General features: G+C 36.6%; 1 protein-coding gene across 1 annotated transcript in view; it reads right to left on the reverse strand.

The window, feature by feature from the left end:
• The window catches only part of sorcs3a (sortilin related VPS10 domain containing receptor 3a), a 240,313-nt gene that overhangs the window by 106,791 nt on the left and 119,406 nt on the right, over positions 1–14,116 (reverse strand). Inside the window, exons 3-4 of the mRNA XM_084096471.1 lie at positions 13,968–14,067; positions 7,102–7,260 (exon numbers count right to left, since the gene is read on the reverse strand). Coding sequence (XP_083952597.1) covers positions 7,102–7,260; positions 13,968–14,067 — 259 coding nt within the window. The remainder of the gene's footprint in view (positions 1–7,101; positions 7,261–13,967; positions 14,068–14,116) is intronic.

The raw sequence follows: 14,116 nt of genomic DNA on the forward strand, positions 1-14,116 counted from the left end.
CAAATAAAAACATGGGGAAAACACCAGTGTAAAATCTACATGCTTCGAAAAATTGCTTCATTTCAAAATAAAAAAAAAAAAAAAAAAAATGCAACTTTTTTTTATAGTATAAGTAATGCGGTGTACAGTAAGTAATAATTTCTTCTGTTTATCTCTTTATCATGCTTGGATTGGGTGTTTTTAGTCTTTTTTAGCTTAAATTTCTTTAGTGCATTGTTTATTCTTTATTATCTCTTTTGAAGGAACATTATAAAGGGAATTCTGTAAAATGTCAAGTTCTGTATAATAAAAACCCCCATGGATTCAAAAATCTGACAATGAAATATGCTCAGTCTTTCAGACAGGTGTTTGTTTTTAGTGATAAACCAGAGTGTTTCTCTGATGTGTCAGATTGTCAGAAGTATGTGACAATGATATACACTCAGCTGAACAGATTAATGCTTTCTTTTCTTTTTTTTTTCTTTTTTTTTTTTGATGGAACAAAGCAACACACTCTCATAAGAAAACAACACTCTAGTGGCTCTTATTTTGGAACATCACAACGTCACTCTAGGGAACTCTTTTTGGAGAATTCCATGCGTTGATCCAATCCAAAGCTTTTGAAAATGGTTTTACTTGTTCTTACTGTGTATATATATATATATATATATATACACACACACCAACAATACATTGTGTCAAAATTATTGATTTATCTTTTATGCCAAAAATCATTAGGATATCAAGTAAAGATCATGTTCCATGAAGATATTTTGTACATTTCCTACCATAAATATTAAAGCATTTATTTTTGTGAGTAAATGGAGCACAATCGCGAACATAAATGGACAACTTTAAAGGGATACTCCACTTTTTTTGGAAATAGGCTCACTTTACAACTCCCCCAGAGTTAAACAGTTGAGTTTTACCGTTTTCCATTCAGCCGATCTCCGGGTCTGGCGGTACCACTTTTAGCATAGCTTAGCATAGATCATTGAATCGGACAGGACCATTAGCATCTCTCTCAAAAAAATGACCAAAGACTTTCGATATTTTTCCTATTTAAAACTTGACTCTTCTGTAGTTACATCGTGTACTAAGACCGACGGAAAATGAAAAGTTGCGATTTTCTAGGCTGATATGGCTAGGAACTATACTCTCATTCCTGCGTAATAATCAAGAAACTTTACTGCCGTACCATGGGTTCAGCAGGCGTAATGATATGACGCAGCGCCTGAAAATAGGTCTAATAGGTTAGACAAACTTAGTCCCGGTCACGTTGGAAGTTACCGAGCTGGGGACTATTTTCAGGCGCTGCGTCATATCATTACGCCTGCTGGACTCATGGTACAGCAGCAAAGTTTCTTGATTATTACGCAGGAATGAGAGTATAGTTCCTAGCCATATCAGCCTAGAAAATCGCAACTTTTCATTTTCCGTCGGTCTTAGTACACGATGTAACTACAGAAGAGTCAAGTTTTAAATAGGAAAAGTATCGAAACTCTTTGGTCATTTTTTTTTAGAGAGATGCTAATGGTCCTGTCCGATTCAATGATCTATGCTAAGCTATGCTTAAAGTGGTACCGCCAGACCCGGAGTTCGGCTGAATGGATTCGAAAATGGTAAGACTCAACTGTTTAACTCTGGGGGAGTTGTAAAATGAGCCTATTTCCAAAAAAAGTGGAGTATCCCTTTAAAGGCGATTTTCTCAATTGTCGATTTTTTTGCACCCTCAGATTCCAGATTTTCAAATAGTTGTATCTCGGCCAAATATTGTCCTATCATAACAAACCATACATTAATGGAAAGCTTATTTTTTCAGCCTTCAGATGATGTATACATCTCAATTTCAAATTGACCCATGTGACAGGGTCACATAGTGTACAATGAAATCAGATGCAGATTTTTACTGTCAAACTCCAAAAATTGGAAAAGTATCATAAAAGTGGCCCATGGCAGAGGGGATATTTACCTGCTAAATGGTGTTTTTTTAAAAAAAATAAAAATTATTGAGATTTGACATGCATCTCTGACATAGGTGTGGGTTATTGATACGTGCTATACCGTTCAAACTTTTTTTTTTTAAGTATCTTCTATTAAATACAGTAAAAACAGTAATATTGGGAAATATAGATAGAATTTTTTCTATTTAAACATTTTAAAATGTAATGTATTCCTGTGATGTAAAGCTGAATTTTCAACATTATTACTCCAGTCTTCAGTGTCACATGATCCTTCAGAAATCATTGTGCTAGGGGTGAGCGATATGGCAAAACATATTATAACAATTTTTTTTCATGTTGGTTTTTAAGATGTTACAGAGCAGTACAGCCAAACTATTTATCTATTTTAAAAATGTAGCTTTGTAAGGCAACAAAATGAAGAAGAAAAAAGGTAAATCAGAAAAATGATTGACAGACCATTTAGGCCAAAGTAGAGGTATAGGCAATATGACAAATCTTATTTTTATCTTTGGAGTCATATAGAATACAGAGTAGAATTGCACATTGTGCCTCAAATCATGTCAGTACATTGCTTCAGTATTGTGGGTTCATAAAACAACCAATAATCACAACATAAAAGAATTTGATATAAATAACATGACAAAAACAAACAATTCTATGAATATTGCAAAGTCCCTGAAGCTGAAATGAATTCTCTGTCATCTCATTCAACAGGAATGATAAAGCTGGCAATACACAGTACTTTGAGAATGACATGTCTGTTATCAAGAGCAAAATGCTGGAATGATAGAATGTGGGCATAATTTGTTTGTCATTTATTTAGACAACTCCTGCATCAACAAGAAACAACAGTTGAATTCTTTAGCAGTGACATTGATGATATATTTTTCTTCAATTTAAAATGGAAGATTACAGCGGAGAAGCCAACGCTGCGCCTGAAGGAGAATGAAAGTTTTGTCATCTCTCAACTATCTACCATGCATAATTTTAATCTCAACTCTTTGCTTGCAGTGCTGGGCTCTTCCAGAAACACCCAAAGCTGGAAGATTTGCACACCAAACATATGTTTCAGGAAAGGGGGTCTGTAATACCTGGCGAAAGCTGTCTGACGGGCTGATGGCACCAAAAGTATGTACACAGTCCTTGAGCACAGTGTCAAAGACATCAGGAAAAGTCACACTTTTAAGAGCCCTCCAGAAGCAAATCTGCCATTTATTTGCCATTTCTAGCATATTTTTGAATGGAGAAAATGCTTGCTAACCTGTAAAACCTTGAATCCATGGTTTCAGCCAATTGACTGCGGACAAAACATTCTCATCAGTTCAGGCCAAACTCCAAGATAGATTTCTTTATAGAGTTTATTTGGACATGTTTGAAATTCATTAAACCTTGCAGCATATCAAGGCCAGAAACCTCTCGGAAAGTTTTTTTAATACCTTTAAACCTTGTGTGTAAATGTAAAAAAAGTTACACATACTCTAGGTCCATTATAGTGGACAAAAATGTCTGTTTCATAGTAATTTGAAGTTTGGGAGCACAGGCTTAAGTTTGGTTTAAAGAAGAGTTATAGATGTTTATGTTTATGAAAATGATTTATGAACATTATTTTCATATATCATTATAAAATATATCATTACATATATATTTTATGGAACATGTTGAACTCTAAAACAGCTAGAAAATCAAAGCCATAAATATAAAAAAAGTTGTGGTGGAAACAGTGGTTGGATTTGTGATTTGCAGTTGAGTTTTTCTCTCTCAAATATTACAAGCACACACATTTTTTTTTTTAAACACACCGTTATCGCTGCATAATTTATCCAAATTACTTTATAATATGCAGAAGCAGAAAACAAGAATAAAGCGAGTATTATATTTATAGGCCAAACCTGAAAAAATGGCACCATCTGGTAAAAATAGCATTTTTTACAAATTTATTCTGAAGCCTTGACAACAGAATGAAAGCCTATTAACAAACACTGCATACTTGTATAGTTAAATGGCCCTGAGATTAACAATTGCAATGGTTTCAATGGGGACATTATTGTCCTTAAGGTCCTGAGAGGAACTATTTTGTGTACCTAGTGCAAAATGGATTTATTAAAGGAAATGGGTGTGAAATAGAAAAATTCCAATACAAATACACACCTGTGCCAACATTTATGCAGCATGAACACAGGCAAACTGATCAAAACTGAAGCAGACAAAAGGTCCATAAGGGTTCATTTCTTAAACGAATAATTCACCCAAAAATAAAATTGATCCCATAATTTCCTCACCCTCAAGCCATTCTAGGTGTATATGACTTTCTTCTTTCAGCAGAACAAAATCAGAGTTGTATTAAATAACATCATGGGTCTTCCCAGCTTTGTAATTGCATTGAATAGTGCCCAAGTTTTTGAAGCCCAAAAAAGCGCATCCATCCATCATAAAAGTAATTAATTCGACGCCAGCGGATTAATGCCATCTGAAGCGAAGCAATGGATTTTTGTAAGAAAAATATCCATATTTAAAACTTTATAAACTATAATCACTGGCTTCCGGCAATGGCCGTATACACGTTCACGAGAGAGTCGAGTTCAAGCGGAAGGGTGACCTCTGACCCGACTTATGACTCATTAAAATACTTACCGTTTCAATAATATTGCCACGAGATGCAAACAATATGCATGTTACCATGATTTTAAAATCACTTACAATTTTTTCTGTGGGAATTTCCTGTTTTAGAAACATTTCCATGCACTCAAAAAAATAACTCTTTGAATGAACATAAAAAAATCATGGAAAGGATTTCCACATGATTAACTTGCTTTATTTCAGCATTATGCAATTCTGTTATTCCAATTTAATGTACTTACGTTGGGTCAACTTAATTTATTAAGGTTGATTCAACTTATTTACTATGGTTGGACACAGCTTAATTTAATAGTGTCAGCCTAACTAATTTGCAATGTTTTTGGCCAACTAATTTACTTAATTTGCATTCATCCATTAATATTTCATTTATTTTAGTGACACATAATTAAATTGATAGACTATAGCTAGCTATTTGCTAGCAGTAGCACATATTAGCATCTTAAATGCTAAGATTTACATGCTCCTTCAACCAAAACAATTAAAAGTAACCAAATCAGTCCACAGCCAAACAAAATGCTCCACACTTCTCCACAATGGTAACCCACTGTAATTTAAATGGTTATAATAATTCCAATGTAACTGAACATTAAACACAATTACACACTATCAAGTCTTCGCCTTTTCTCATTTTCTCAAAAAAACCCATAAAATAACACTTAATTTTAACATTTATTCTCTCTTAATTCAACCATATGCAAAGCATGCTGGGAACTAACAAGCACCGCCCAGTTTCAGTTAATGCAACACAAATCATTCATGTAATCCAACACAAATGGATTAAGTAAACTTAAATTTTACATATTAAGCAGATTGAACACAATCAAATTAAGTTAGGGCAAAATGGCTGTTGGCGTCGCACTATACTGCCACCCGCTGGATGTAAGAATTTTTTACTTAACATAAATGGTTTGTGTTTAGACAACACGTTAGGATTTTGTACTGTTAAGTTGAGACATAATTACGTGGACCTTAATAGAAAAAAACATTTCAAGTCAACAAACACAATTATTATAAGTAAACTAAATATAAATATATTATGTAAAGTGCACAACCCTCCTAGTTCATTTTTTTTTAGTGTGAAAATGCAATGCTATAAACCCAAAAACGACTGTAAATGTGATGATTTAACAGCAACATCAAATAATTGTTTTAACAATATACTTAATGTTAGGAATTTTGTCAAATTATAAGCTTCAAGTTTTTTGGTTTTAAAATCCTAAAAAATTGGCCCCATTCACTTCCTTTGTATATGTCTTACTGTTTAAATGCCTTAAATTATTTTTTAAGTAATCAACATTATGCAACAAATACTACTGATTGTGCATATTTTATACTGAACCCAGAATATTCCATTAATAGAAACAAGCCAACTGCATCAAATACAGTGAGGCTTGTTTGGTGTATCTTTATGGCCATGGTTGTTTCTGTAGCAATCTTTTTCCTCACGGTTGCATAAAATGGCCATTTAGAGTCAGCTATTAGTATCATTAAAGACATCGAATGGCTTTTGTGGACTTTTGCTGGTCAATGAAACCTCAGTTAACCAGGCTTAGATAGTGAGCAGGGATCAATTGCTATTTCTTCTGCCAGATTCCCAGAGGCTCCTTTATTGTAAAAGGGCCTGAGCTGGAGTTCTTTATAAGAAAGGCAGAAAGCTGGGCCTAAACCACCATCTGTTTTTAATGAATCATCAAGAAGTGGACCTGACCAGCCTGACACCTCTCTATAAGACAATGTTTCAGGTGTTGACCTAATCCAAAGTTCTGCTCTGTTCCTGATGAGACTAGACACAGTGTCAGCCACCCTTGTCCATTCAGAAAATGAGACACTTTAGTGCCATGTGTGTGTCATTTTTGGAGTGAGTAAGCATGACTGTCTACACACACATTGCAGTATGGCTAAGATATTCCATGTTTTATCACTAAAATTGTAGAGACAGAAGTGAAAAGGATTCTGCATTGACATAATCAGTCTTTTTGCATCCATGCTTACAAATCACACTTGGAACTTTTGAACAGTAGTGTATATAAATGTAAACAATATTCAGATGCTATAAAACACAACAAATCCATACAAATTATCCTTCTATACACATTTTCATTGGGTTTTCTTTAAGGACCGGACATGAATCACTGGCAAATAAAAGGACACCTTTAAAAAGTCAAAAGTCTCGCAGGCAATTCTTGGTCGCAAGACGTGACAATGGCCGTCTTTGAACCTCTCTCGCTGTAAGACGAAGGACCACCGTTTTAGGCCACGACTGCCTACTTTATGCAGCCTAAACAAGCAGAAAACCCTCTTCACTGCTCAGTTTCTTATTGTACACTGAACAATTGCTACTCAATGAGTTCTTCTATGGCAGTGCTGCGAAAACACCCTTTTGGAACCTTTATTTTTGGAGTAACAAGAACTGATGAGTCATTTTCAATAAGACCAGGTATGTGCATTAAGAAAGTCAATATGGTCAACTGTGGTTTTTAATCACTGGAGGCTCATTATTTTGCTCATCAGCAATGCTTACCTTCTGGTCATGGCTGTAGGCTAATGCCCAGTCCTCTTGTGTGTGATGGAAAAGCAGACTTAAGACAAAGAAGCTCAAGCGGTACTTCTGATAACTGGCACCCTCATCTGAGCTGATGAGAACACTGCTTTCAAACTCCGGGTCGGTCAGCACCATTATCTAAGAAAAAAGAAAGAAAAAAAAAGAAAAAGAAAAGCACAGAGGTTAACCCTGTAAAGCTCAACATATGAAATAATAGTCTGAAAACTCTTGGCCAAAAAGTAAGATGCAATGTAAATCAATAAGATCTTTATAACAGTATAGCAGACAACTGACATTAAATGCAAATACATATCAGTTGTCATTCTGTATCTCCCAATTATATGTCTGTCAGAGTGAACTGACAAGGGACAACTAAAACAAATGAGAATGATGTGTGTAAATCCCCACGTTATGACTATTTTGCTCCATTTAATTTGAATTTTTAGGTGAACTATTCCTCCATTAAGGCTTTAAACCCCCAACTAAAGCTCAGACTAGGTCAAGGTTGACCATTACTTCCAGTCTAAATGGAATAATAGTGACACACTGAGCAAACTGGTTCCACTTTAGAACTGACCTTGACTTAGTTTCCAAGCTCTTCCTAAACTGTTTCTGGCTGTAAGGCAACTCTGTGGATGGGCAAACCATTTAATTAAAAGTCTTCTGGTACTGAATATGCTGCATTACGGAAAGTGTTTCTTTTTTATGCCCGTGCTTGACTGGGCAGCTGCATCTGATCTCCATGATAATTAGAGGGTAAGTACACCTGTCTGCACATTAAATGGGTTCGCACCTGAATGCCAGGCGCCGTGTTGACTGTCATACGAGGATAGCCTCAGTGCTAAAAACAGTTGCAGACATTTTCATGACGGATTTTTACTGCTTGGGAAAAATGGCACATATACTGTATATTCAAAGTTTTATAAGTTTAAGTGGAAACTAACAGGCTCTAAAGCATTTCGTCGTACATTAATTTAAGCGTGCACACTTATAGTTGACATCTAGACATGTTAATATTTAGCAAGCAAACTGTGAAACATAAGCTCGAGACCTCCCTACCTCTATCATATCACTCTTTCTCTCGCCTACGTCCACCCTAAATCTAAACGGCTGTTTTCTTCCCTCAACTGGATTTGAATTGGAAAAACAGTGGTGCATTCGTCACTGACAAAAATCCCACCTCTCTCTCCACAAGCTTTAACTACGAATCCTCCAGGGCGGTGATTTAGATAAATTGTTTTTCATTAAGCGGCAATAAACAGCCAGCCGAAACACAGCCAGGATTTTGTTGGCCTGGGTTCTCGATTTTTACTGTTCATTATCATTATAAGAAGATGGAAAAGGGCCCCTTGTGTCTTCTGGTGTCTTTGGGCTTGTCAGATGCAATTCAGAGATTTTAGGGTCTAATCAGTTTTCGTAATATTGCATTGAGTAGCTGCATTCGAAGGGAAAAGACTTGCGCATTATGTCTAGTTAGTTTAGTGCTCAGGAAGAACAACTTTCAGTCACATCATCTGAAGCATAGGCACTGATTTATGTTTCTGTCCATAACATGTTGTTATGTTGTAACGCTAAATATAACGATAGAATTGTGTGTATTACGACCCGCCGGGACCCAATGTGAGCTCCACCAATCAGAGAGGTTCCTGAATCTCAATCGATTTCTTGACTGGTTAAAATTACGGAGGATATCTTGTGGTTTTCCGTGTGTGCTCGGCAATTTTCCTATGATCTGAAGATTTTTTTTTAAATATAAATTAGTGCTCCTGTATTAAGGGTCCACTAGGGGGCCTCACCGAATTTACAGGGGCCTCAAGATGACTAAAAGGTTAAAAGGGTTAAAAATAAGGCAAAACAAGCATGACAAAACAATTAAAAATCAATACATTTCTCATTTAATTAACCCCCTCAATTTTTTCCCAACAAGATTTCCACAGTCTTGGAAAACATGGATATATAAGGGAATATTAAAGTGATTTCTAGACCTGAAAATCTCATGTAAATGAATAAACTCTTAAAATACCATAAAATATTTCTTGTATCATTTAGTACAATAAAAAATAAAAAAATACCCATCCTTCTAAATTATTAACAACTCGAAGAGATGAATAGTGTTTTGGACAATCAGGGACCTTGGAGACAAAAATGTTGAGAAACCGCTGCTATAAAGAACATTTTGTGCACTGGAAAGGTTCCATGGACGTTAAATGTTCTTCATGGAACCATATGCCTTTATTTCAAGAATGCATATAGTCAGATGTACTGGACTATATTACTTGACAGTGTTCTCATAGAGCTAAGCATAACATGCTTGCGCTAGCAATTCCCATTTTACCCTGGAGATTAAATGAATGGGTGGGAGATCGTCACCCTTTACTGATGTAATATATGGATATTGGATATGCTGTAAGGAAAGTTCAAAATGTGCAAAAATGTGCAACTTTTTTTTTGTATGCGAGAGTATTCTATAGATTATATGCACATATGGATCACAGTCAGATAATGTACAGTAGAGCTGCAGTCTTCTGACTTTTCCATTAATCATTCACAGTTTATGTTCATGCTAAAAGATTGACTTGCATCTACATCGGCATCACTGATCGTATATTATGTAGTCTGAGTGCATCAGAATGACATTACATCACAAAACGGATCCAATTTACACCTCTATTTAGCACTGTCCATTTAAATATCAGGTGTAGACGGGGTCTGTGAGTCACAACTGGGCTGTACAACGGGAAACCGCAAATCTGAGGTCAAACAGATACTGATGGAGCATTAGCAGATAATTAAGTTTTCAAGTCACTAGAACATGACAACTGTGAACAAATGTTTCTGAGTTGAACAAAGGAGTGAGGAGAGTTGCAAAGTACAATCAATAGTGTTGAGGGCTCTCTGTTATCTGCCGACACCCAGACGGCTACCGTCCTGCAAACTAATCTACATGCAGCGCACAGTTAATGGCCCACACTAAGCCTCTCGCCGCTGAACGAGATTGGGGTCAGCGCCGGCAAGGCAGTGTAAACAGCAGGAAAAGGACACAGAGTCTCAAAATAATCATGTCATGGCCGATCAACTGTGTTTTATAACAAATAGAGTTGTGGAAATATAAACTGGCTCATTTGTCGGCGATCTTCGCATCAGCATGTAATCTCATCTCCATCGGGTGCTAAAAGAGCCGCACACAAAGCACTTTGGATTCTTGGCAAGTTCCCATTTAAGAGCTGAGGCAGAGCTGCAGAAATGTCATGCCCATCTCTCAAATGGAAAAGTGTTCTGTTAAAGGTTATAGGCCTAAACTTAGCCCTATTTGAAAAGAGCCATGGGATCTGCCAGAGTCAATCCTTTTCTCTAGATTGGGACTGTGTTTGCCCACATAGTGAGGGAAATAAGCAGACGCATTAATCCAGTTTGTGCACTAAACAACAACAATACCTTCAGATGATGAATATTGTGCACTGTGCGTATCCACTGAGCAGATACAGTTCACAAAAGTAGAAATAAACTAAAATCTAGAGCTTTTCCAAGGAGACCATCCATCTGTTCTGATGGGAAATTGTACTAATGGGACCAATAAACAGTCTGAGGGCAGATAGGGATGACAGTTTAAGATATGCTTGAAGGACTAGTATAATGCTGTGGTTTATTTTGGGATGTTTATGGGCTGTCTTTACATTTTCTTTCATTAGAAAATAAAAAAATTCAAAATATCATACCATTTTCAACTAAGAAGAAGAAAGAGAAGAAGAAGAAGAAGACGACTGGGGTAATGACTCTGAAGACTGGGGTAATGGCTGCTATATATATATGAAGAGTTCAGATGCAAAAGCCTCTAAGTGCCATCTGAAATTTTCTTCTAGAATGATCATTTTTATCAAGCTCGTTTATTTAAGTTCAGTTGAAAATGGTATGCAGTTTTTTTATTTTCAAATGAAAGAAAATGTAAAGACAGCCCATAAACATCCCAAAATAAACCACAGCATCATACTTGTCCTTAAAGCATATCTTAAACTTCCGTCCCTATCTGCCCTCAGACTGTTTATTGGTCTCACTGAAGGGAACTTCACAACTTGCTAGTACCAGGTTGGACCCCCTTTTTGCATTCAGAACTGCTTTAATTCTTCATGGCAGATTCAATTGGAATCTGCTGGAAACATTCCTCTGAGATATTGGTCCATATTGACTGTTGCTGCAGATTTGTCGGCTGCACATCCATGATGCGAATCTCCCGTTCCACCACATCCCAAAGCTGCTCTATTGGATTAAGATCCATTTATAGTATAGTGAGCTCATTGTCATGTTTGAGATGATTTGAGCTTTGTGATGGCATGTTATCCTGCTGGATAGCCATGAGGAGATGATACACTGTGATCATAAAGGAATGGACATGGGCAGCATCAACACTCAGGTAGACTGTGGCGTTTAAACAATGCTCAATTGGTACTAAGGGGCCCAAAGTGTTCCAAGAAATATCCTCACATCATTAGTACACATGGTACAAGTCAGGATGGATCCATGCTTTCATGTTGTTTACGCCAAATTCTGACCTGACCATCTGAATGTCGCAGCAGAAATCAAGACTCATCAGACCAGGCAACATTTTTCCAATCTCCTATTGTCCAAATTCGGTGATCTGACGATAGTGGCACTGGTGTGTTTTTTGCTGCTGTTGCCCGTCTGCTTCAAGGTTCAACGTGTTCAGAGACGCTCTTCTGCAGAACTCGGTTGTAACAAGAGGTTATTTGACCCCCTGCTGGCCTGCACTCACAGTGCACTTAACGTTCAGGGCCGTGTTTTTGAAGAAAACAGGAAGAAAAGTGTTTTCCCTAATAGACTGTCTGATAGATTTATCACTTACGCAGCGCAGAGATTTTCACTTAATTGTACTGCACGCATCAGAAGATTATTAAGAGGGCATCTGACGTTGATGGAGGAAGTTGCAGCTTCACTCGCAAACTACAATTCATTCATCAATACGGTTAGAACCTGACCCGTTATAAACCTAAATACACTCAAATTAAATTAGCTCAAACCAGTCTGGTCATTCTCCTCTGACCCCTGGCATCAACAAGGCATTTTCACCCAGGTTGTGCGTGAATCAACTTTCTCCCCAAGTCTGATACTCAGTTTGAACTTCAGCAGATCGTCTTGACTATCACATGCCTAAATGCATTGAGTTGCTGCCATGTGATTGGCTGATTAGATTTGCATTAACAAGCAGTTGAACAGGTGTACTTAATAAAGTGGCCGGTGAATGTTTTTCACATATCACTGTTTTTAATGCATTTTTCACCAAATAAATTCAGCCTTTCAGGCATAAGAAACGTCCTTCGAAAATATGGAAAAAAAAATCCACCCACTCCTTTTTTTATATCCCCTTTAAACCAAAGCAGTCTCATTAAACATGCCGTTTTGATTCTCTGAGCAGTGTGACATCATACTGCTCTGGCCCCGCCCACATCCCCTGACTGACAGTCCTGCATTACCATAGTTTCTCCGCCCTCAGTTGTACACTATCCGCCATTTTCTCCGCGCTCGAGCAGCTGTAGCGACAACAGGGTCTCCTAATCAATCCCAGTGTTCTGTTGTTGGATGTACAAGGGAACATAAGAGTCTTCATTTTCTCCCATCATCTGAGCCACTGAGGACCCAGCTGGGATTAGTTTTATTTTGAAGGGAATGCTTCCCAAAATATACTTAAATTCGTTTATGTCTGCGCAAATTATTTCACTCCAGACTGCTTTGTGAACGAGGGTCAGTACAAAGCAGGCTTTGCTAAAAAGTTGTTACTCAAGGATGGATCAGTACTGTTCGTGATCCAGCTTATAGTCTCCACAGAGATACTGGTCACGGCTGTAATGAAAGGGAGAGCGCGCACTTTATTACGGTTCATAAGAGTGGTTTTACGGATATAAAGTTTACCAGTTTATGAAGCACCCCCCGAAAAGACATAAAGTCTGTGTATATTTGTTTACTATTATAACAAGTGTTTCTGTGTAATTCGCAGTGTATGTTGATGATAATGAAAGGGAGGGAGAGAGTTTACGGATAAGACTTTAATGCGCACTTATTGCACTGTTTTATTCAGCTCTTACAGTGATTTTCTGGAGTGAAAACAGATGCTTCATCTTTTGTGTGATGTACAATAAACTTCATAAAACTGATTAGTACAGTTTTGGCCATCATTCGGACTACAACAGGCTTGGTGGATAAAAGCAAGATGACAAATAAGTTCTAACCGTAATTAAACTAAACCATACCTTCTATCTCCATACAGCATATTTTCTCTGGCTCTGTGGGCATTGTTGTCTGACTCTGGGTCGAAATGAACACCGCTTCTGAGAGTTTCTGACATTTTATTGCATGAGATTGTCCTGTTTTGTGCTCTTGAAGCTCTTCAATCTAACTGAACTGAAAACATTTTAGCATAATATTGGTGCACAATATTAATATAATATAATTAATATAAGAATATAAGTGCACATGCCAAAAATATCTGAACATAAAATAAAATAATTTTATTAATAACTAATCTAATCTAATCTAATACAACACAACACAACACAACATAATATAATATAATATAATATAATATAATATAATATAATATAATATAATATAATATAATATAATATAATATAATATAATAATATAATAAATGCTGTTCAGGTGTGATTTTGGATCATTATTCCAAGAATTGCTGCTGGTTGTTCAGGTTGGTATATGATCTTTTTATAGGCTTTAGGAAAGCAAAAAAAAAGAAAGAAAGAAATATTTCAACATAACTAGATTTATTTGAAGTAGGGGAACATGGAGTCTCTCAAAGAGAAGAAAATGCGTCTTACCTTTCTCTTGTTGGTGGGGCAGACATAGAGGTAACTCAAAACGGTCTTGACTCCCACTTTATCATTCAGTCTCTCATAAGTGCTGCCATAATCAGTTGATCTGCAAATAGAAGCAACATTCTCAATATGGCATTCAGAAGGCATTTAGT

The sequence above is a fragment of the Abramis brama genome (genome assembly GCF_963993115.1).
Source record: "Abramis brama genome assembly, chromosome: 2".
Classification (NCBI taxonomy): Eukaryota; Metazoa; Chordata; class Actinopteri; order Cypriniformes; family Leuciscidae; genus Abramis; species Abramis brama.